The sequence below is a fragment of the Centrocercus urophasianus genome, unplaced genomic scaffold (genome assembly GCF_019232065.1).
Source record: "Centrocercus urophasianus isolate 14NV4802_14NV808 unplaced genomic scaffold, USGS_Curo_1.0 seq_10, whole genome shotgun sequence".
In the NCBI taxonomy this organism is placed as follows: domain Eukaryota; kingdom Metazoa; phylum Chordata; class Aves; order Galliformes; family Phasianidae; genus Centrocercus; species Centrocercus urophasianus.
This window is the reverse complement of record NW_024884142.1, coordinates 18,653,478-18,679,607: the sequence shown is the minus strand read 5'-3', so window position 1 is coordinate 18,679,607 and position 26,130 is coordinate 18,653,478. Positions and strand designations below refer to the sequence as shown.

The window sequence follows — 26,130 nt, the reverse complement described above, 5'->3', positions numbered from 1 at the left end:
AAATTTAGTATTATGTGCTGTGTAAGAAAACAATATGCAAAAGCACTGTTGTAAAATACTCATATTTCTTAAACAGTGCCCAGATGTATTATTTTAAAATTACTCAATGAGTGGTTGATGGTTGTTTTTTTTGTTGTTGTTGTTTTTGTTTTGTTTGTTTTTGCTTTGTTTCCTCTCCCTATGCTGCATAAGTCACTGATTAAGACATAATGATTGGAATGTTACCTTTTTCTATCAAACAACACAGAATTGAGGAGAGTTTTTTTTAGGTTTGTTATGATACTTGGTACAGGTACTATACAGTAGATTTTACAAAAATAAAAGAGATGTAAAGTATATACATACAAAATAATTCTTTATTTGAAAGTGGAAAATTAGTTCTCCTAAATTATTCTCTGTATTTCTTGATAACATGTCTATTTTCTTACAGACTTTCTTCAAACTGGGACATTTAGTTAATCTCAGACAATAGGTAACTACACCTAATACATTAAGATAAATTAAGGGGAAATAGTCTAGCAACTGAGTTGCAATAAGTATTTTTTGAAAAAGTGTTATATGTGAAGTCATTACTCTTGAGTTTTCTTGCCAGTGTTTTTTGGAAGAGGTGTCTTATTTTTGAATGGGAGTATGAAATCAATTAACTACATATTAAGATCTGTACATAGGCCAATCGGAAGAAAGGTTGGTATATTCAGGCAACTTTTTTTTTTTGCTGAGAGATGAGCAGTCAGTGAACTCTGGCAGATACCACTATGACTCAGCCTTTCTTCAGATCTGATTACAAAGTTTACAGAGAATATCTAAACTTATTTCTTTGTGTTTTGTGTCACATAGCAATAGCATGATCACAGTCATTAATCAATATCATAAAGTCTTCAAAATTTGTTTTTACTGCATTTTCTGCCACACGTACTATAAGCTTTTTTTAACAGGGTTTGTTTGTTTAGAACTTCAGATCTTTAATTTATTCTTTGTGAATGTGTAAGATGTAATATGCCATAGAGACTTGAAGTTTGCCTGGGTGCTACTTGATGAAATAGGTAAAGAGCTACAAAACCCATATTAAGGAAAGCTCTGGCATTAATTGATTTATTTTTAAAGATTAATATTTTCTCCCAGTTTTTAGCTTTTCAGTTCTTTTTGAATTGAGGATGTTGGGATATGGGCATGTTTGAGCAATAGAAGATGATGCTGAACTTCTTAGGTATCATACATAGTCTGACTTTAAAATTACCCGTATCTCTTCCTTTTGGATATGAGGAGAAAATTACTGGTATCATAAAGATACAAAGTTTAGTGGAAAACAGACATCTTCTCTGAATAATTACTAATTATTATTAGTAATAATAACTCATGTGGTTCTATTGCAAAGTTTATATATTATTGTTCTTGGAGGAGAATTTTGAGTTAGCTAAGTTAGGAATGATTGAATTTTTTAGAGAAGGAGCATTACCAAAACTCTCAGTGTCATGTATCTGTGTATTAGTGTAATTAACTTATCCTATAATTGAAATCTCTCCTGAAAAGAAGATGACATTTTAAATGAAGATCTGAAGTCTTAGCTTCACTTTGATCGCTGATAGATGAGGTTTGATAAATTTTGCTTTGCTCCAGATTTGCCTGCTGGTTCTTTATGCTCATTCGGTATTTTTAAGTGCTTTTCATCTAGGGCATCCCTAAGCTGATGGAGTCATACATTGGAAGAACCACTTTCCACCTCTCCCCTTTGTCATAGTTATTTGAATAGGATCTACCCTACTCTTTACTTTTAACAGAGATATATCTTCACGCTGTGAGATCACTCTGAATATTCTCATATATGCTCATATATGAGCAACACTGTGAAAATATTCATAGTTAATGTACAAGACAGCACAATTGAGTTTTTAGTGTATTCAACTTCATTGAGAAAATTTAGTGTTAAAAGCAGGGGAGAAACTAATATTCACAGTAGAAGACTTGTTTCTTAGAGCACTAGGAGCCACTTGATGTGTGTGCTTCTTAACAGCTGGGGAACAGATTATACATTTGTATGAACATTTACAACTTCTGCAGAATCTCTTACCAAATCAGTTGTGAAGTATCTCTCTTGAGGCTACATTGGTAATAAAGTTCAATACTGTTAAGATCAAATATTTAAATAGTAGTATTATTGAGAGTAGTGGTAGTAATAATATTTGTAATTATTACCAACTACCTGCCCTTTTTTTTTTTTTTCACTTCAAGTTGAAATATCCCTGCAAGCCCTTGCAGCACTGCTGTTAGTTGTTAGTCATTTACTACTGTTATATCTGTTGCAGAGTATGAACAGCACAGCTCATATGCATGTATAAATCCAATCAGATACCACCAAAACACATTGATGGAGTAATAGTAAATCAGCAGGGTTACTGCTGTAAAATCCTTTACACTTAGGATAGATAAATATGGAAATTAGATTATGAAAAAATGATTCCTTGTAGCTGGGGATTATCTATCTTAAAGAAAAAAAAAACAACACTGTAGATGTTCTTGTTAAAGAGTTAATTAACGTATAAAGGACAATGGAACACTGGAAGCCAACTGTAAGAAAACAATTATGTACGTTATGTGTTACACATAATGTTAAATATAGTGTATATATTTTTATCTGTACACCATATATATGATAATATATTGTAAAATGTATATATTCCTGTATCGTCATTTTAAGAATGTTATAAACTATACATTTGGTCCTCTTTAAAGACATGGAAGTATGCAGAATGGTTTTGTAGCACATCAGTTTAGAGTGGAAAACTAGATTTGATCTTAACAATGATTTTTCAAAAGTTAAAGACAGAGAGATTATACAGCAAAGAATCTCAGGGTTTATGTACCTTGAATCATTCCTAGACTAATGAGAACTTTTTTGTCCCTAGTCAGTGGATAGGTCAATTATACTTCTCTTAAAGCTATTCAGAAATCTGAAAGCTATTACTAATACTGCCAACAGTTGTTCAGTTATTGAACCTTAGTTAACTGTTGAAGAATACTGAAGAAGAGAGAGTTGAACTCTCTGTAAGAAATAATACAGCATCAAAAGATTGCACCACTTATATCTTGATTCAGCAGCATCCTTATGATAGCAGGATTAGTGATTATTCAAATAAGAAGCAATCATAATATTCCTGTCAGCCTCGTAATAAGCCTGTAGGAGAGGCTCCTATTCCTTGGGATTTCTAGTATTATTTTTGCAATGCTGCTTGTGAAGGGCGCTGAATACACCACCAAATCTCCAGACTCAGGCATTGCTGGAGGATAGGCAGAGGTTTCTTCACTGCGCTTTCCTGTCCTCCCAGTCACTTTCTAACATACAAGGGATTTCTCCAGTGACAGTTTCTCAGATGCAGTGGAAAGGAGGTGCAGAATGAGCCAGGTAGTGCTGAGTGAATCTGAAACACCATTTTACTCCTGAGAACTGAATAATTATTATCCAGCTGGAGTGCAGAGATAGAACATGTGTAAGTGTAGTGATGGGCTGAACAAGATGGTGAAATATTGTCAAGAAGAATGCATAGACAGTAAGCAGGTTTTTCAAAAAGGTCTTAGCGTATTATTGCAGAAGTCCTCCTGTTTTCAGGATCTCCTGTGGAAGTTCTTTGTTTAATATGAATTCATTTTAATTTCCATGCATAGTGGAATGTCTACTTTATGTGTGTTTACAGGATGGAACTTTGTTTTGAAATGCTGTAGTAACATAATCACTGGCATTACAGAAGAGGAATTCTTGCACAAATTATTTGCCTCTATATTATCTGCTTTCCACTTAACACGCTTTCCACAATTTCTCAAAAAGCTGCTGAAGATGAAGAAAGAAAGGTTTAATGAAATGACATTACTGGATGGCAAGAGCAGCTTCGCTGGACGACTTCCAAAGGAAGGACCTAGTGTTATGAAACACCAAGCTTCTGCAGCACCTTTTTACTTTACTGAGTTTGAGGGCGTTAAATACACTGCTGGAGAAGTGGTACTTTCTTTTTTTTTTTTTTTTTTTTTTAATTATAAAAAGAGGTGGATAGCCTAAGCTATCCAAATTTCTCTTTTGGGACTTGACTAGTTCAGTTATTCCCGAAATTATTGACCCTTTCTCTACCCTGCATTTTAATCTTCATTTCACTCTTCACTCTATTATTTCAAATAGCAGTTTTGAGGAAATGATCTGACTGAAATAACTTAGTATTTTTGCTTAACCATCTGAAATTAATCTGAACATGCATAGCTAACTCTTTGCTACTTTCTCTTAAAACAGCCTTTTATTTTTTTTCTCCCACAAAAACAATTTTCTTCATTAAAATGTTGTTTTTCAATGAAGCCATTTCTTTCCCCTGAAATTTACATCAATTTTGTTCCAGATCGCCTGGAATTTTGTGATGATGGGCAGAGATTGGGACCTTCATTGTCTCCAAAGTCAAAGAATAGAAAAAGGTCAAAAAATGTCAATGTTGGCAATTTTCCCCTCAAGCTGTCCTTAAATTAGTTTCCTCAGGAGCCTGTTTATTTTGGCATCTTCTGAATAAAGCTAACAGTAAGAAATAGTTCTGAGACACAGGAATGTGTCGAGGACTAGAGCCAGATAATGATTTTAGCTGAATCTGACAACCAAAGTCTTGCATGTTTTGTGGAAGGTGGAGGCAGGAAGGAGATTCCAATCAGAGGACATAGGCAAGTTCTTTTCATAAGAGTTTTTGAGACCACTTGAGGAACCTTAACATTCATATGTCTGTGGGATTCAATGAGCTGAATCCCAAGGGTCCTGAAAGAATTGGCTGATGCGGTTTCCAAGCTACTCTCCATTATATTGGAAAAGTCACGGCTGTCAGGCGAAGTTCTCAGTGACTGGAAGAAGAGAAACCTAACTACCATTTTTAAGAAGGGTAGAATTGAAGACCCGGAGAACCTGTTGGCCTTGGAGTACGTCAGCCTCGCCTCTGTGCAAGGAAGATGTTAAAGTCTGTGTTAAGGCATATTGAAGATGGAGGTGATTTGAGACAGCCGGACTGACTGGAGATTGAATGGTTAAAAAACAGTCACACAAAGAAGGACTTGTAGAAGTTAGTGGATGGAAAATTGTACATAAGTGGGCAGTGTGTGCTTGCAGCCAAGAAAGCACATCATATCCTGGTCTCTGTAAAAAGAAGATTGAGGGAGCTGATTCTCTACCTCTGCTTTGCTTTCATGAGGCCCCACCTGAAGTACTGAATTCAGCTCAATGCAAGAGAGACCAGGACCAGTTAGAGTGGGTCCAGAGGAGGGCCAGATCAGAGGACTGGAGCATCTCTTCTATGGAGAAAAGCTGAGGGAGCTGGGCTTATTCAGCCTGAAAAAAAGAAAGCTCTGAGGAGAAATTATTGTGTATTTTCAATACTTAAAGGCGGATTTTAACAAAGATGATGACAGGCTTTCTATCAGAGAGTGCAGTGATAGGTTAGGATATAGTTGTTTTAAACTAGAACCAGATGGACTTAGATTAGAAACAAAGAAGGAATTATGTCCTATGAGGATGGAGAGGCACTGAAAAAGGCTGCCCAGAGAAGCTGTGGAAGCCCCATCCCCAGAAGTGATCAAAGCCAGATTGGATGGGACTTTGGGCAGCTCGGTCTGGTGGAAGGCATCCTTGCCCATGACAGGGAATTTAAAACTAAATGATTTTTTAAAGTTCCTTTCCAATCCAAACAATTCTACAATGTTTAGGTATAAAATTTGTGGATGCTTTGGCTTTTGAAGCATTTTTTTGTTACTCCTTCCAAATGTCTTACTGATAGGTATGACTTCAAACTTCCATTCCTACTTCCAATTTGACATTTTTTATCCAAACTTCATGAGACATGGATCAGAAAAAAAAAAAAAAAAAAAAAAGATATATGATCATGTGCTGGGTAATAAAAGTCATGCTATTTAAGGAGAGGAATGCACATAACCAAGTTCTTAGTAGCATATGCATTTTTTAAGGAGATATGGCATGTTTATTAAGCTTAACATAACATAACTTCAATTATTTAGGCTTTCTCATTAAGGCTGTTTACTGCAAATAAATCATCCTTCCTAAAAATTGCATTAACATTGTTTGATAACTTTACGTTGTGTTTGCCTTATGTTGAAGTTTCTGCTTCTGAGTAATTATGTTGGTTCATTGAAGACAGAAGTATTTGTTATTTACACAAAATATCTGATGCTTTAAAATTGAGGTTACTACATTGAATATAAACTATTTATTAAAGAATTTGACTAAATTGCAGTAGTGGTTGCTATAATTCATTTTTCCAAATATTTTCTGTTACACAGCATAACTTTCCAAAATCTTCACCATCTGGCTGAAAAAATGATTCCCATTTAGCTACAGTGAAAAAGTGGTATTTTGTTTTCAAAAGAGTCCAGTTAATTTCTCACCAATTACTGCCAAATAATTATCTCTCCTAAAAAGAGATAGGATAGCTTTAATTTCTCTGTCAGAAAGATAGTGTGTTCAGCATCCCATATGTAAAAACAAAACAACAACAAAAAACAGAAGCTTCATACTTTCTGGCATGAAAGGGGCATGTCTGATACGGGAATCTTGTGAAAATTAAATGCAATATACTGTGTAAATCAGTTCTATTTTTATTTGCTTTAATTCAAATTAAAAATACAGGTTTTCAGTAAATTTGTCCAAACAATAGCTAAATACAATTTCACTTAATCCATAATTTGTTTTAAATACATTTTTAGAACCATTATGGAAATGAAGCCTCAGTCATTCTACAGGTTGTCCTACGGCTTTTCATGCTGAATTTTATTCTGACATTTTAATATGGAGGTATGATTGCAACACGTGATCAGTAGTTACGAGATGTTCCCAGACTAACCAGTTTGGGTGTATAGAAATATAGAAAGAATATATTTTGTCCTTGCTCTTGACTTGGGCATGAAACTACATCTCCCACTCTGCTCTTTCCTTGGCTTTGTGCGACTACCCATACCCTGTAGTGCCACAAAAACAAATTATATTCATCCACAGTTTCCTCTGTCATTGAAATATTTCTGATAGTTTAAATGTGTGTTTCTATCCTACATCATTCAGATATTGAAATGTTACTTCGTATTTTCCACAAAATACATACATTAACATTTATTTGATGCCTGAAGTTGTTGGTCTTCCCCTTTATTCAGTTATTTTGTGTGTTTTTGTTGCTGTTTTTTTGTTTTGTTTTGTTTTTAACTAAATTACATATTTTTCATTTCACTTAACGCCCATTCTTAAGTTGTACTTTATTAAGACATATTTTATACCATATTGCACCCTTTATTAACAAGCTTTGACAAAATTCCTTAGGTTTGTTTATCTGTTCCAAGTTGGTTTACGTGGGGTTTCTACATCTCAAAGTAACATTGTGGTTGAATTAGATGTATAGAGTGATGAAGTCTTTTATTCCCTTTCATTCGAAATACTTCATTTACATTAATTGGAATTGTTGTGCTTTTTATCTTACAGATTTTAAAAAGTGCTTTAGGATAAGAAATGAGTTCATGCTTTCTTCATTGTATGGGTATAATAGTAATCGATAATCATGTCTCGGCTCTACAAAGAAAGAGGTTAATATTTATGAACAATATTTAAAACACTGAATTGCTTTGTGTATAGCACTTTCTATTTTAATGCTAACATTTCAGAGTTTAAAGAGTCTTTAAACATCAATTTAATCAAGATGAAACTTTAATACAGTAGAGAAAATAAGTACATTTTACTTTGAAATTCTGACCACAACCAGAGTGTGTGCAAACCCATCTACAGTAGCAAATAAAGCAATGCCAATGCCTGTCAGTCTCTGCAGCCACCTTCACAACATTAAATCTTTTATCCTCTGTAAGCCAGATGACTTCATAAAAAATGCATCAAGGAAGTAATCCTTGGCCCAATTGAATTCCCGCAGGCTGTGAGAAGTGATGGAGTGGGTGAATGCTCATGGATTGATCCAGAGCCTCACCTGGGCAGGTGTATGGATTCCCAGTTACACTGTAGAGTTTCTCTGTCATCACTCTGTATCTGCGTGGATGTACGTTGTGCATTGTCATCTGCCTGGTGCTTATAAAGACCAATTTCAAGTCAAGCCAAGGCAGAAACAAGAGCTTACTTGACTGTGAAACCATCAGCGGTGCTCTGCGCGATTGCTCCAGTGCAGAGAAATGTAAGTGTGGCTTTTGCGAATCTTTGCAGACATGTTATCCAAATCACAGTATTCCATTGTGATTATTTTGAATCAAATGAGCCAGACTCATTAATACAGATATTTGAAACACGGGAAACAATCCTGGGTTGCATATGTTATTCTCTACAGTGTAAATTTTGTATGGCTTATTGTTGAAATTTTCCACTTTGTAATTCTTTTACAATTTCCTTTGGGTCACTGCTCCTCAGTGTAATGTAGCTCACTAACTTTTGACAGATTTTAGATTCATTGTGTACATCTATCTGAACTAACTTTGTTATACTAAAATGGAATTAAGAAAATTAAACATGAACTGATACTTTGGCAAGGCTAGAGCAGTCTTTATTCCTGCAGTTTGTCCTACATGCAGTGTTCTATTTTAATAATTTTAGTATTTATTTTTTATTTTATTTTATTTTTAATGGGATAATGGTATTGAAATTGCAGTTGGAACTGAAAGGAGGCTAATCTGATTAGCTGTGCACAGTCACTGTAACCAAGTAAGAATTCATACTAATGAGCTCATTGTGTTAGAATTACTAATATAGGAAAAGACAAAAAGCTGAAAGATAAACTGTTTATAAGGGTGGGCATAACAGTGTGTTCTTAATACCTTTCTGACTTGCATTTTCCAGAAGTACAAAGAAATGCCAGCTATAAGAAACCATTCTCCATAAAATGCAAAGATTTCTATAGCTCTTAATAAATTATTCTTTCTGCTCAGTGCTTGATTTGCAGTATTTCCTTTCAGATATACTGTACTGAATTTTTCTCTGAGATGCAGGCACATTGATTACCTTCACCTTTCCGGTCAGTGAGGATGGTGAAATGAGGAGAAATGAGAGATTACAGTAAAAGATTTTTTTATGGAGTTCATTTAAGATGCACAGACTGATTTGTATACATACAAGTCTACTGCCAATGACATAAAAAATACCTTTAGTGTAAAACAACAGATACTGATTGGCTCTGAAAGCTGTCATTTAGCAGTTTACATCAGAGCACTGTAAAGCTATTTACATTAAAATACGGAGAAATTGAGTACATTAAATGTTTCATTAATTTTCTGTAATGACATATTTTTCTCCAAAGTGTACCATAGATGTAGATGATGCATATTAAGAGCAATTATGATATTAAAAGGCTATTTTGTCATTTTTCCTTAAGATGTGCCTATACTGTGAACGTCTCTGAATCAATTGCTTTTTTTTGGTATTGTGCTTGTTTTCTCTGTAGCCTCTAATTTTATATAAAAGCATTTGATTGCTTTTATATTAGTAATAATGAGTTTTTCATCACATTGTAACTATTTTTCAAAACTAGTTATTAAAGAGTTAGCGAGCATACTTAGGCCTACAGCTTATAATTGCCAGAAGGGCATACAGTGATAAAACAAATTCAAGGTATCTAGTTTACAGATAAATTGTAATTTCTGCATTAAGACACACAGTTTGTCACGGTGAGTTTTGTTGTCACATGAATAAATGTGATGCTTTTCAATGGCAACGTAAAATAAGAAAATTTAATTAACATTACTTAGCATAGCTTGACAAGGCTACGTATCAGAAATATTTTTATTGCTGTTTAATTCTTCATTCTTTGTTCTAAGGCTACAAACAGAAAATATTTAGAATAAATGAGTAGTTACTTTAAAAAAAATTCTTCAGGGTATACTTCAAACCACCAAATGCATCGCTGTGTATTTAAAGAAAACAGGGAGAGTCCCATTCTTCACTCTCCTTCTACGAAAAGCAGACCGATGTGACTGTGAAGGCTATTTAAAAATGTGAATCTTAAGCAGTAGTTCTGTGACAGTTACTTCTGTATTAATTACATTAAATTTTTGTGGTATTCATCAAGAACAGTCTTTCATGAACAAGCAGGTAAACAGGATAAGGACTGCAGCATAATTATTTATGTTGCTGTCTGAAGAAATGTATGGAATGTATTGTATTCTCTCTGCGTAGAATAGAAATGGAAAGAAATGCGCAGCTGTACATAAATGCAATTCAACTTAGGAACAATCATTTATTTAAATGAAGAATATGATTTTCCTTTGTTAGTTCTGAGATGCCTCTTGCATTTTTTGATGTCCTGTTTTCAATCTGGAAGAAGTTCGAGAAATCAAGTCATGTTCCTTGTGATTTCAGGGATCTTTCATAGTGCTCAGTTGTGTATTCTAAAGGGAGGACTATTTGTTTAGGACTCCCTCAGTGACTTACTTCTGTTTTGTAAGTGTACAGGAATATAATTTTTTTTTTCCCCCAACTTGCCCATTTGTACTATGCCTTCTCTGAAACAAGGCTGCCCTAATTATGCATATTCTTCAAGATGGTGTGGTAACATTTACTGTTAAAATGACAGATGAAATTCAATGTAAAGAAGTGTAAAGTAAATGGAAAAAAAAAAGTCACCTCACTTTAGGAAATAAAATTATGTGCTGATTCCTCAGGAATGGCGTCACAGAGAATAACAGCTCAGCAGCAATGAAGAAGACAAGTTGTACATACTGTGTTACAAATCATACAGGAAAGAGTAAGGAAAAGAACAAAAAATAGCATTATGCTACTTTATAGATCTCTAATACCACCCGTGCACTAATGTTATTCTTTATTCTCTTTTGTTAGCAACTGAATTGGAAATTCTTAGGAAATTTTTTGCACTACCTTCTTCCCAAGCCACCTGTCACAATTTCCTCCATTATGAACCCAGATGGAGAAAACACATTTTATTTTTGTGCTCACTTCATCTTTCTTGAAGAATCCTTTTGTAGCCTGAACAGCTGTTAGCCTGACAAGCTCTCTTTCTGATTTCTGAGTAAGAAATATTTTATTTCTGTTGTGCTTTCTCCAAGTTGTTCTTCAAACTATTTCTATTACCATTTTGTTTTGTTTGTTTTTCTTAGTATTTTAAGGCTGATAGAGTTTATGGTCATTTCTGTTTTTCTTATATGGATACAACTTCAGATTTTAAAAGGATACTTCTGATTCTGATAATCTTTCAGTCCTGCTATTTAACAGCTTTATCATATTTTCTGCACTTGCAGGCTGTTCCATGATGGTAATTGAATTATTCCATGTCTCACATGTGTGATCACATTTATTTTTAGGCAAATTGCAGAGTTTCACAACACTAGTCAGGTAGTTCAGATTTAATACTTACATTCTCCTATAATTTTTTTCTCAGTCTCTCAATTTATGTGCTTGAATTATTAATCAGAACATTTTAACCAGATTTTACTTCCTTAAGTAAAGATATCCAGGTGTCTCATTGTTCTTTTATCTTTCGTTCTTTCCGTCATCCCTTTTAACTGCAGATTCCTGTCTTCACCTTGTTTATTAAATCTATTATTTGTGTGGCATGCATATATAGGAAGGCTTTTTTTTTTTTTTTTTTTTTTTTTTCTGTGCTTGTTATTTGGGTGATATTTTAGAGCAGCTTTTTCTGGCTTCTTTCCTGCTTATTCTTTCATTTTCATTCTTACGTCTTATCTCATATTTGAGAACGTAGAGTTCCTTCAGTTCTTTCCCTCACAGATATATAATGGATAATGATCCACACTTTTATGCCACTAACATTATTCCACTTTTTAGATTAAAAGCTCTTAAGTGTTATTATTGATTTTAAAAGCCAATAGATAGATACTTCATACTTCAAATGAGATATCTTCCTTTCATCTAGCCTCTTTCTATCCTACAGGTGTTGTCCATCCCGGATGAATATTAAGTCCTCCTCCTAACACCATTATTTCAACCAATCATTGCAGCTTTTCTTCTCTGCATCCCTTTCTCTCTGCTTCTGCACATGGTGTGATGAGAATATTGTATAGAATACTGCTGTGCATGTCCCAGTTTCAGCTTTCAAACTACCTAATTTTGGCCTCCAGATACTCTCTCCAGCATTCCTCTATTTCTATGATTTACAAAGACTGTAAATTACTGTCCCCAGTATGTTCTTGGATTCTTAACAGATCATGGAATCATAAAATGACTTGAGTTGAAAGGGACCTTAAAGATAATCTGGTTTCATGCCTCTGTCATGGGCTGGGTATTACCCACCAGATCAGGCTGTCAGAGTCCCATCCAACCTGGCCTTCAGTGCTTCCAGAGGTGGAGCATTCACAGCTTGTCCGGGCAATCTGTTCTGGTGCCTCACCATCCTCTGAGAAGAATTTCATCCTAATATACTTAACTCTCACTTCTTTGTTTGAAACCATTACCTTTTCTAATCATTATCAGACTATTAATATCATGTTAGAGGAAAATTCGGTGTTACTTCTATAATAGCATTTAAAGTGAGAATAAGATCTTAGTCTAAATTACATGGAGAAGAAAAAAGTTGCTGGTTAAAAGAGTGGATCATTTAGCATTTTACCAGGTAAGAGTTTCCCAGACACGGTTTTATTAATTGTGGAGTTGCTGTATTGCAATGACAAGACTTCCTTCCTGTCTTATTCAAAGTCTCTCAAGCTCTCCGGTTTCACTCTTTACAGCTTATTTTTCACATGCAGTATGTCTTGTTTTTCTTTTAAAGTGTTGTAATGAAAGCATTTTTTTTCTGTCTTTCTTTAACAAAATCTAAAGAACATTTATGTCGATCGTGAAGGCATACCACCAGGAAAGCACAACAATTCATTCTTAGTGTTTTACATTCTTTTGACACTCTAATGTCCTAAAGCCTCAGTAACTTTTAGGTTTGTGATGAGAGTGAATAGGTATTCCAAGCAGCAATTAGTGAGTAATATGTGCTATCCAGAAAATTACAAACATTAACAAATACGGAGAATGGAAGAATTAATGTTATTTGCATGTGGGATTCTTCACAATTAGCAAATCAGGTACATTTATGTCAAATTACAGAGGGTTTACTATATATATGTATATATATATCAATGTTATATATAATAGAATAGAATAATAGAGTTGCCTGGGTTGGAAAGGACCAAGTGATCATCGAGTTTCAACCCCCTGCTATGTGCAGGGTCGCCAAGCACCAGACCAGGCTGCCCAGAGCCACATCCAGCCTGGCCTTGAATGCCTCCAGGGATGGGGCATCCACAGCCTCCTTGGGCAACCTGTTCCAGTGCGTCACCACCCTCTGTGTGAAAAACTTCCTCCTAATAGCTAACCTAAATCTTCCATCTTAGTTTAAAACCATTCCCCCTTGTCCTGTCACTGTCCACCTTTGTAAACATCCGTTCCCCCTCCAGTTTATATGCTCCCTTCAAGTATTGGAAGGCCACAATGAGGTTTCCCTGGAGCCTTCTCTTCTCCAAGCCAAACAAGCCAAGTTCCTGGGCAGTACTCCAGATGGGGCCTTACAAGAGCCAAGTAGAGGGGGACAATCACCTTCCTCTCCCTGCTGGCCACCCCTTTTTCTTCTGAGGAAGAAAGATTGTACTTTCATGCGTTTGTCCTTCGCAGTAAAGAACAATCAATTAGATCAGCATGCAACTTCATAGAAAATGTAGAGGGGAAAAAAAAAAAAGAAAAAAAAAAAAGGAACCAGAATTTGGAAAGATGTTTTTGAGTGCTTTCCCAGACTGATTTAATTTATGTTGTGGCATGTGAGTTTGCTTATGTCAATCAATTTAAAGTTATGCTTTGCTTTGATTATAAACATGACTTGAGAATAAATTGAATATTTGCATAGTGCTTGGTATATATAAATTGATACACAAATGCTGTTGTAAGTATAATTTAACAATGAAAGGCAAAATACAGTTGACTAATACAGTTTTTAATTAGATTAACATAAGCCATTTATGATTTTATACAGTGCTTTCTACAAAATTAAATGTTTACATGCATGTGTGCTTAATTAGTTCATTGACACATTGGGTCCAAATCAGCTGTTGTTTAATTTTCATTGTCTGAAAATAAATTTTGAGTTTCACACTGCATTTTTACTTGTCAATATCCCTAACATGTATATGAAAGATACATAAGTTTTTTAGTTGAAGATTCAAATCTAAATTATCCTGATTCTTGTTGACTTAGAACCTAACTTTGCAAATATAGCATTTGGCAAAGAGAAATCTTTCAGCTAATATGAATTCAGGCATCTCAGTAAGAGATGATACACTTGATACACTTGAAAATCCACTGCAATGCAGATCCTTTAGTTTTTCCTTTTAAGTTACAAGTTTTGTACGTTAGAAAAAGGTTGGTAGGTTGATGTCAGTTAGCAAAGAGCAGATGGTGTTTATTATTGTGACCAGTAAATTGTGCATTTGTGGGAGTAATAAGCCCATTTAGCCAAATGTTGATTAGCTTTTTAAGTGTTGTATTCTTAGTACCTAGCTCCATACCTGTGCATATGCTCAGTACAAACAAACTGTGCGTTTTGAAAAAAACTTGGTGGTGAACTTCTGCAGCCTGAATTGCTACAATTCATAGGAATACCGTTTTAGATAACATACTTTAAATGAGTCAATCTTACTTTGTATTTTACTTATTTCTAAATATTGAAAATTGACTGTGCTAGACATGAGATGAATGCAAAAAGGGAGGTTTTCAGTTCCATAGATGCCCCTTGCCCTTAATAGAATATGACTGTTCAGTGCATTTTCTGACGTTGCTTTGAAGCAATGGGCAAAATCATTATTAACTCAGCATACTCTGCCTTTTCTAAAAATACCACTCTTTTTGAACAGCTTTCCTCTAAAGAACAGTCCATGTGGGCTCTTTATGAGCATGTGTCTGTAAGATCCATCACTGCCTGCCCTCAGCTTCCTCCAATGCTCCTGCTGGAAAACCAGCATCAGGAAATATCTGTAGTGTATTTCATTATTGAAATACAGCCAAAATAGGGCCAGAAGGCAATAACTAAAGATAAAATATAGTATTACATCTTTTACATTATTGAGGTGAAAAAGCAGGCAACTGTGCTGTCTTGTCAGTAGAACCTGATCTTGCTGCACTTGAGTAATACCAAGTGAAGGTGTCACTTTTGTAACCAGACCCAATGACTTTAATGGCAGTAATTTCTGCAGTTGCACCTTAACCATCCAAAGAAGCAGTAGTAGCTAAATACGTATAGCAAGATCTATTTTGGATTTATATGTATATACATATTTAGCATACTTCACAGCTCTTTAGGGTCCTTCTGTGTCTGTGCAGTGCCTAGTATAATTCTGGGGATCTCTGCAATTAAAATAATAAAAAGTGGCTGCACTGAGACATGTAACACTGAGTCATAAACTCCTTAAACTTGTTAATTGCAGATTAGTAAAGATCCGGAACTTTAATTGATTTCTTGGCTTCTTCTCAAGTACCTCATGTCAAAGTTAAAAACAGACTCACATATAATGAAATGTTTGGGTGTCTGACAAATTACTGGATTATAATAGATCATACTGCTAATTCATGTATTAGAGAAGTATCTATTCAGATTTTCAGGCTAGGAAAGCCTCTACATTTAACAGAATAAAGACACATCAAATACCAAACTACGTTTTTTTTTTAAACATAATTTATTTTAATTTTAAGGCCCTTTTAAGTTCCTTCATTTAATGACAGAACTTGTTACCAAATCTTGACTGGAAATTGCTTACAGTGAAGAGTGAGGGAATATTTTTGTTATCTCGGTATGGACTTGTATCTGGAAGGTGTTTGTCTAGAGTTGCTGACCATCTGTTTTGTGGAACTATGCCAAAAATACATTTTCAGTGTAGGCTTAGATGCTTACTTTGAGCTCATAAATAGGCAAATTTTACACCAGGCAAATATTACACCATCTTCTTCAAACACTCTATAAATAAGAACTCTCAACACTTTTCAACATAAAAAAAATGTATAATGAAAATGCTTGTTTTTTTTGGTAAATCCATTAGACATGGTAGCTTTAATGAGTCTAGCTTTGTTATTTGGATTTAATTTATTCTTGAGGCAATTCTGTTGATTTAAATCAGAAATGAATTTGGCCCTGAGTTTTCAAGAAGCTGTGTTTTTCCTTTGAGCATTTCATATTGTGTTCATCCTTCTCCCTGTGAGCAAGTATCAGCTGTCTGCTCAAAGCCAACACAAACAGATCAGGTGCAAAGCACTATTGAGAAGAGGGCACCTTCTCCTTTGGCTCTGGGACCTCTGTACTGAAGTAGTGTAGTAGTCTGAGAAGGCATTAGCACATCTCCTTCAGAGTAGGTCTCCAGGGCCTCTATCAAGGAATATGCTCATTTTCTTCTGCTGCTGCTGCTTTCTGTCTCCTGACATTCCTGGCTAAAATAGAATCCTGCAATTTGACCCTACCAAACAGGTTTCTTGTAAGCACACCTCCAGAGACAGCAAACACTACAGAGCTTGAATAAAAAGTAATATTGCATTCTCATTGGGAGCGCTAGCTGCATTTTGGAAAAGCTAAAATACTAGATTTTGAATGGGTATTGAGGTAAGCAACCATATAAAAAATGAGAGAAACTTGTCCACTGAACAATCTGCTGAGCTTTATGTACTTACAAGGTGTTGAGAGAAACAACATTTACCTTCATAATCTTCTAGTGCTGCCTTTATGTAGAGGGAAGTCCCTTCTGCATATCAAAAGGTGAGGTACACTTTAATAAATGTTATTCTAAAATCACTGAAATAGCTGAAGTCCTAGAATAGGACAAGAATAAACCTAGTTTATAAGCAGGTCTTAATCAGTAAGCCTTCACTTGGGAATTAATAATACCTTTATCTCCTCCCCTTTTTCTTTAGCACAGCACTGAATTTAGATGGGAACTTTTTATTTATTTATTTATTTATTTCCTGAATAGTTAATTTTTTTTTTTGTCAGAATAAGTGATTCTGAATATGGAAAGGCTTTTTGTCCCCCCACAAATGAGCTGATAACAAATGTTGAATCAAGCATACTAAGAAATAAACCTATTTTGCGTTGCTCAAGTCATTGCTATTTCTACTTCACTGTTTCCTAGGATTAAAAAAAATATATACGAAGTCTCTCAATTCAGGGGTTTGTATTGCTTTATCTTACAGGGGGAAGCATTTGTCTGACCATTCCTTATTTATGTAGGCTTTGCTTCTTTTCTATACTCTTATTCTGTGTAGAATAAAAGCAGTCACTCAGGTACACTTTTTCCTCATTTCTGCTTGTAAATTCCAATCTAAATGGTATGTATAAAATAGTGTTCTAGTGGGGATGTATTTGGGCTTCATCAAACAATTGTTCTTCTAAATGTGAACATTCATTTTTTTTCACTTGTATTAAATTTGAGGCTTAAATAGTAATGCTGTAAATGTAACATTAGACTTGTTATACCTTTATCTATGCTGTCCTGAGGTGCTCAAAATCTTACCTAATAACGCAGATTTTTAATTTTGAAAAAACTGCTATTGAGAGCTTTACATAATAACATAACAACAAATTATATGATGGTTCACTCAATTTGATTACCAGCTTACTTGTCACCATGTGCAGAAGAGAGGTAGGGAGGAGGTAGGTATGGTTTTAGTGTGCTTGACTTTCAGTATCCTTGCAACAATGGTGACTCCAGCAGGGGTGATTCTTCTCAGCTTTTGGAAGACTCCACCAGACCTCAGATCCTGTGACCCAACCTCAAGGGATGTTCACAGTATTCCTTGGCTTGTATAAGCAGTGCTCTGAACATGATTTTCACAAGCAAACTGAGCATTAGATATTGGTTAGGTTATTCAAAAGCATGCTTATCCCTTATTGACAGAGTCCTGTGTATATAACCAAAGGATTAAATGTTTGATTGCTTTTTTGAGTATTAAAATATGAGGTAGTCCTGAAAGTCACAGCTGCTATTTGCCTAGCTCCTCAAGCCGTATTTGTGGCTGCCAAGTCAATGAGACTGCTCCGCTGCAAGGAACCAAAGGCAGGACCCCTGCCAGGGCAAGGCATGGGCAACTTACTTGGATGGTTCTCAGCCTGCCGGCTAGTCTCCTAAATAACTAAAAATAACTAAATAACTGAAAAATAATAATAATAAATGAATAAAAATGATAATTAAAAAAAAAAAAAAGTTTGGTTAGATTCCCTTATTTCTACAGAAAGAAAAGAAAAATAAAATCCATGCATTTTTACTGAATCTGTCATAAACCTAGGGTTTCAAACCTTGTTGCTGTTGTTGTTACTTATTTTCTAGTTTCTATATGAAGGTATTAGTATTTTATCATTATTAGCTCACTATAGTATGCATATGCATCTCATACCTAGTTCAGGAAAATGGTGAAGAGACAAGTATGCTAATATTAGCTACAGGCTTTTTACAGTATAAATTCACTTTCTTTTCACCGTTTTTATACAACACAAATGCAGTAATGGAGCTGTGTCTATTTACCTTGGATGCCTACTTGAAAGTTCAAACACCCACTGTGTTTCACGTCCTGGACAATTTGCTTTAATACGCCATACACTAAAGAAACTTCTCCTTGAATTCACAACATCATATAAAATAGATATTATGTTTTAGTTTCAACTGGGATGGAATTGTATTCTTCAGAGTATTTGGTACGATGCCATGTCTTGGTTCTAGGAGAAAACAATGTTTATGATACACCAGTGCTTCTAGTTGTAGCCAAGCAGTGTTGTAGAGAGCCAGGGCCATTTGTTGGGAAGGGCCCAAGGAGCTGGGAGGGAACAGGATGAGGACAGCTGACTTAAACTGGCCTAAAGGATATTTCATCCCACGTGACATCACAAGGAAGGATTTTTGAAGGGGTGGGACTTCATCTCTTTTTCTTCTGCTGCTCAAAGGCATAAGCTGGGGGTGGTGAGCAATTGTTTGTGTATTAGTTGTTATATACATTCATATCTATAGACAGACTGACATAGATATAATAACTTTTATCCTTTTCCTTTTTTCTATCTTAGTTAATAGTTTTATCTCCCACTATAGAGGGGAGGGAGTGAGTAAAGGACTATGTGATGCTCAGCCATCGGCTGGGTTAAACCACAGCAGTCATCTTGGCATCCAGCGTGGGGCTTGAAGGGTTGAGATAGCAGATCTGATCACACCACATTAATACAGGTTGCTGTGGTAGTTTGGTGACTGCTTGTCACAGTGTTAATTTCTTGTCTGTTTATGGAGCTCTTTGAGATTTTTCACAGGGAAAAAAAAACAGTACAATATTTGGAAAAGGTATGCTGTCACCCTGACAATCCTAACACAAAGCACAGGAATGTGCTGGGACCTGGCCTATGACCACCAAGCTCTGTTCAACACTGTTCAGCATCCTTAAGGAGAGGAGTACACCTCTGGATCTGATGACAATGCAGTGAGCCCTGTGGCTGCTCCAACTTCTATGACAAATCCTGTGGTTACTCCAACTCCTGTGATTGCTCTGCCAACCCTTGCAGTGAACCCTACAGTCACTCCGGCTGCTGTTACAGGGCCAGTGGTTGCTCCAGCTCCTGCAAAGAGCCCTGCGGTTGTTCTGACATTTTTGGCAGACCCTGAGGTTATTCTAACTCTTCTGGCGGGCTCTGTAGGTGCCACAACCCTCACATCCAGTCCCGTGGTCACTCAATCCCAGTGGTAAGCCCCACAGTTCAATCAGAGAATCAACCAGTGCTAGTATCTGTTGTCCTTAAAAGAAAGATTTAAAAACATCTACAAAAGTCACATTTAGCAAAGAAAGAAGCTTCTAAGTTCAGAGAAGTAGCTGTGAGTTAAATCACATGTAGAACTAAACCACAAGAAGTTAATATAGATGCTTGTCTGCATGTTTATTTTCAATTCTGTAACAATTTTGCTGATGTGGTAAGTCACATCAAAAACAACCTGTGTCCAAATTGGAGAGGATAAGTTCAAGTATGACAATGAAAATATATGTGAACTAAAGATACTATAGTACACTTTAGACTGTCGCAAGATTGTTTGTATGCTATGGGATATATTTTAAGAACTAATGTACATGTTTTTTAACAGCACAGGTTATAATTAAAATCTGGTATTTCAAAAATGCTGTGCATGATATATCAGCATAATAAGTGCTGACACTGGAAGACAGACTGCCTGTGCTGTGCTCCAGCTTGACAACACGCTGTTAGTTTTAGGGATTCTCTTCTCCAGGGCTTAACATGAAGCAAACAAAGAATGCTGATGTGTAGCACGTCCTACTGGAAGGGGGTTTCAGATTTACGACTGCAGATTAATGCTAAGGATAGCTGGTGTCCCTAGAACTTACTGATGCTGGGAAGACTGAGGACAGTGGTAGAATTTCTGATACTGTTCACTAGCTTTTCTGCAACTTCAGACACAACCAAACTAACAGCAATTCATTTTTTCAGTTGCAAGTAACGGAATGCTTCCTGATATATTTTTTTCAGAGTAGAAGGTGGATGAAGTGTGAATGTCTGTCTGCTACATAATCAATAGAATTAAAATCCCCAGCCACTTATTTCCGGTGAAGTGATTAAAATCCACTTTGTACGTAGTTTATGCTGGCCATACTGCTCCTTTGCAGCAATATTTCAAGGTAATTATTAGGTAGTTTATAAAGTACTTGGTATAAATGTTCAACATAAATCTTCATAAGCTCTATTTTAATAGTTTTATTCTGTTCAGAGAGCAAATGTTGTTGAGCTTTGACTGGCCCTCTTGTACCCCAAACTTAGGCAGCCGTAGACTTTCATCTTTTGAAAGGCATGTTTTTCCTAATATTTAGAGACAGTAATGGAATGCAGCATAAATTCTCTCGGATTCTACTCTGATTAGTAAAGTGTAAGTGGCACAAAAGATTTCATCTTTTAACCGCCTTCCTGCACATGTATTTCCTGCAGAGAAGAGAAAGCTCAGCTGTTTGCTGAATCTTCTCTAATGAGCCTGCGCACGCATGAGATTTCATTTTTGAAATCTTACTTTTATAAATTGAGTCCTAGGGTTAGTATGTAGTTTCAAATTAAAGTTGAAATTCAATCTTTGCCACTCCTTCCTCATCGTTAGGCTTATTTGCATATGAAATTTAATAATCCATCTGAAGAGAGCAACTTCTTTCAGGCAAAGTTGGCCCTGGAAGATACATAGCTACAGTTTTAGTACAGACTTAGTATTGCTGATACCATGATGATTTAAAGGGATGGGATTTATTGAAAGAGTTGCTGACTTTTATTAAATCAGTAGAGAAAGTTGGAACAAATTGCAAGCACACAAGCCTGAAAAATGTTATTTTGAGCGTTGAAGCTTGTTCTTTTTCTCCACAGCTGTACCACTTGCTATTTCCCCCTAGGCATTTTATCTAACTGAAATTGGTGATGTTAATTTAGGTGGAAGTAGATTTTGTCTTGCGTGTTTATTTTTTCCTGAGATTACATACTTTTTTCTTCGATGGTTTAACCAATATTTGAAGGAAGTTACAACAATTGCAGCAAGGAGGGTGTCAGTTTCTTTACGTAAGTGACAAGTGATAGGATACGAGAGAACGGCCACACATTGAGTACCAGGAGAGGTCTAGACTGGACATGAGGAAGAATTTCTTCATGGAGAGTGTGGTCAAGCATTGCAGTGAGCTGCCCAGGGATGCGCTGCATTCCTCATCCCTGGAGGTATCTAAGAGATGTGTGGACATATCACTGGTTTAGTGATGGGACGGTGTAGGTCAGGTTGATGGTTGGACTCAGTGGTCGTGAAGGTCTTTTACAACTTAGATGATTCTGTGGTTCTATCATTTGTGATCTTCCTTAAGTTTTGACACCAGCATGTCCTTGATTGCTATTCTTATTGTCATGCAGATACAATTGCACACCTTTATTCTCAGGTGAGCTTAGTCTTTATTGAAAGACAGACCAGAGTTCTCCATCAATTTCCAAAGACATCATGTCATATCCAAAAAGATTTTGGAAAGCATAACACATACTAAGTTGAATAAACTGTCGATTGCAGAGCACCTGATAGCTTCCATGCTTTGGTACTTTATGATGACATAGCATTAACGCCTTATTTAATTAGTGTTCTGTCAAAGAATTTTCAAGTAGACATCTCTCTTCTTCGTGCAGAAAAAAAAATACAACAATGTATGTGCCATAGGAACTGTACACTGTTTAAAAGTATTTGCAGCATATCAGACAAATTCCAGTGCTCTGCAAAATCCTTAGACAAGAGCCTGGTTATCTGGAGTGATCTGTTTGTGTGACTTGTTCAGTTACTGGCAAAACAGATATTTGAAACCGGTACATGAAACGACACTTACTTTAAAATCGATATGTAAAACATCAATTCTTAGAAACCTATCAAAAGCTCTAGCTTTGCAAAATACATTATTCTGCCAATAAAGCTGACTATTGCAGGAAAGAACATATTCATTTTCTTAGTTTCACCTATGTCATCTAATAAGCCAAGATCTTGTTTAGCACTTTGCTAAACCTAAGCAGCTGTTGTCCATTTTTCTCCTAAAGATGAATCTCCCGGGTTTCAGATAAACTATGAGTGCTTATAGTTCATTTCCAAAGTACATGAGAAAACAACGCCATTCTTCACACTTATATGAATTAATCCTAGAATTAAGTAGTAGTATTGTTTAAAAATAAGAATAAACTTTTCTCTTAAAGCAACTCATTTATAAAGATTTATGATTTTTTTTTTTTAAATGCTCCTTGTTTTAAAATAGTTTTCTTACTTACTTTCTAGTTCAATTTTGTTGGGAAATTGCTTGGACCAAGAGGGAACTCCTTGAAGAGGTTACAAGAAGAAACAGGAGCAAAAATGTCTATCCTGGGAAAAGGCTCCATGAGGGATAAAGCTAAGGTACTGTCTGGATTCTGATTGCAGTTAGTGTTGATACATTTGTGCCTTAGCAATTTTCTTACTAATGACTCAATAGAATTAAGCTAGATTCTGATTCCAAAAACTTGTTACTTTAATTGCTGTCTTCTCATATGATCATATAAGACCACAGTTACTGTTACTGCCACTGTTATTTAAATAAAGTTAATTTGTTCTGAGAAAAGCTTATTTCTCCTGAGAAAGTTTAGCTTGTTGAGATTGCTGCTGTGATGTCAATGTACACAAATAGATTTTCTCCTTTGTTTCTTTAGGCTTTTTCTTATTGTTTATTTGGATGCCACTTTTCTAAAAGGTTGAATATTTATTCAGGGCATAGTTTAAAAAAAAGATTATTAAGTGAAATTTTACTTAAGTATGTTTAAAAATGCACTGTAGATAAAGGAAAAAAATCTGCATTTGAAATCGTGGCCTGGGTATTGCACGTCAAGTAATTATTTGTACAATCAAGAAGTTTAATACATATGCAAGTTTGTATTGTATTTTGACTCTTACTTTATATGCTATGGAACAGCAACATTGCAGTCAACACAGAAATAATGACTGTTAATTTCAGTGAACTGAAGATAGCCTTTAGTAATGCTGTGCATTGTTTGGTTTTCCTTTCTGTCACGTTTGTAATTCATCTCAGTAGGTAAAATAATGAAAGAAATAACTTGCTAGAGTGAAGGAAAAGCTAATCAGGATTTTACCATCTTTATGGTTGTTATTATTTGGCCTTGGTAATGAATATCAACAGTCACACTTGCATTAGGAGATCTCCAATGGCAATATTAAAAATAAAACACAAAAAGACAAATTAGGCACACAGAATGTATTTCATTTTTTTCAGCGATTTCTTTATGACATTGGGCATATTGACACTTCAATTATCTATTTAACACTATATTTTATGATAATAAATGCTGATTACATAACATATTTTATTTTTAGTTAGTGACAAATACAATATTTTATGACTTCTGGCTTACTTCTGGAATTATAGAAAATGACTGCCTGGACAAATGAATGTGAGTGCTGCTAAGTACAGTAATTTGCATCTGTACTGTGTCTGCCAGCTCCATTCTCAGCCACCCACTCAGATCATTATTGCCAAAGGCAGCAATTGCCCAGACGGAGAAGTGTGGAGAGCTTGTTACTAGTTAAAGAGGTTTAAGCACATAAATAGATGAAGTCCTCTGATTTTGAGATTGGTCAAGTCTTCTTATCACGCTGTTTAAATCTTATTGTAACAAACAGTGCCATCATGGCAGTTATTGTATTCATTCATGAGTATGTCATCAGAACAAAACTCAGTTGTTATTCTTTTCTCCTCTTCATACAGTATTTAGGACTAAAAAGCCATATGAAGTTAAATGTGAACTTCATTGAACGTCATTCATTTGACAAAGGTGTAAAATGTGAACTTCTGTAGTAAAACTGTTAAATATGGTAGTGATGGAAGCAACTTCTATAGAGAAGGCCTCATAAGCAACTGTTATCTGCATCCAATTTACATATCACTGACTAAAAAGAAAATTAACCTCTTGCAATTACAGTGACAGACAGGAATTATCTGATCTGGATACATCATTGTTGCTGGTTCCTAGGAGAAGACACTGAGAATGTCCATGGGCTGGATAATAATAGCAATTAGCATTTAAGAGAGGATATTTTTGGTTGAGAACCTGGTAAATCTTACAGAAAATACATTTAACTGTGGGCATAAATAATGGCCTAAATTGCTATGTCACATACATACATACATACATAATACAGAAAGGACATTGAGGTGCTAGAGCAGGTCCAAAGAAGGGCAACAAGGCTTGTGAAAGGCTTGGAGAATACGCCCTACGAGGAGAGACTGAATGAACTGGGGCTGTTTAGTGTGGGGAAAAGGAGTCTGAGAGGAGACCTTATTGCTCTCTTCAAATACCTGGAAGGTGATAGCAGGAAGAGTGGGGTTGGTGTCTTCTCACTGGTGACAGGTGACAGGACAAGGGGAAATGGCCTCAAGTTGCGCCAGGGAAGGTTTAGGAAAAGCTTCTTTACACAGCATTGTTAAGCACTGGAATAGGCTCCCCAGGGAGGTGGTTGAATCACCATCCCTGGATATGTCTAGAAACACATTTGGATGTGGTGCTCAGGGACATGATTTAGTGGAGGGTTGTTAGAGTTAGGGTAGTATGGTTAGGTTGCAATTGGACTTGGTGATCTTAAAGGTCTTTTCCAACCTGAGCAATTCTATGATTCTGTCATTCTACGGAAAATGCAACTTAATCTGATTAAAACAGTTTTCTTGCCATGAAACAAGCTAGCCTCATTTACACAGCTTTTTTGTTTGTTTGTTTGTTGACTGATTTTTCCTTCTGAAAGAATTTTCAGAAAAAAATCTGTGTAATTTCTCTCTGTAAACTAGAACATCCTTAAGACTCTCTGTGGTATGCCAAAGGCGGAACCAGCTCCCAGGCAGACTGCCCACATGCAGGCTTTTCTCCTCTGGTAAGCTGGCTGCTCAGCTGCATCAGAGCAACAGAAGCTGAGTGTCAGTAATATGGAAAAGATTAAATAAAGATGGAAAAGATTAAATAAATTTACACCCCAAATCCTTACTTAGTGCTCAAAAAGAAGTGATACACCAGTTTGTGGAGGTACACTTTCAAATTTTGGAATCATTTTATTAAAGGAGATTTATTTCATTTTCAGAATTTCCTTATTCTTAAAAAAGAAATCTGTGTGTACATTTCAGAGGTTAAAGAACTGGGGCTGTTTCCTTTCCAAGCTTTACACTATTGATGAGGGTGACTTGAGTCCTTTGCAGAGCCACTGTGTCTACAGTGCATGAAAAGGGCGAGTTAGTTTGAAAAGGCAATGCAGGTTAATTAACATGAATAATATCAGCAACTCCACCAAGCTTATATACATCTCTCAGAAAGTTTTGTTAGGAATTTCTGAAGAGATGCCCCAAAATAGCTGCAGCAGTTTTGCAGAACATTGCTGCAGATGTAATGAAAACTGCAGTGATTCTTCTAGATTGCTGTGGCTAATGTGAGTCCCTAAATCTTTGTGCTTAAGCTAGTGCCACTGGCTCAGCAGAAGTCTATTTTTCTATAACAGACACAACCCAAGAGGAATGATCCTACAGAGTTCTGGCAGAAAAAACATCACAAGATGCCACATTACCTCTAGGCACAATAAAAG

The 26,130-nt window shown here is 35.7% G+C and overlaps 1 protein-coding gene across 1 annotated transcript in view; it reads left to right on the top strand.

The window, feature by feature from the left end:
• The window catches only part of KHDRBS2 (KH RNA binding domain containing, signal transduction associated 2), a gene marked incomplete at its 5' end in the record, with an annotated part of 242,716 nt that overhangs the window by 31,557 nt on the left and 185,029 nt on the right, over nucleotides 1-26,130 (top strand). Inside the window, one exon of the mRNA XM_042821016.1 lies at nucleotides 22,798-22,914. Within this exon, the coding sequence (XP_042676950.1) occupies nucleotides 22,798-22,914 (117 nt within the window). The remainder of the gene's footprint in view (nucleotides 1-22,797; nucleotides 22,915-26,130) is intronic.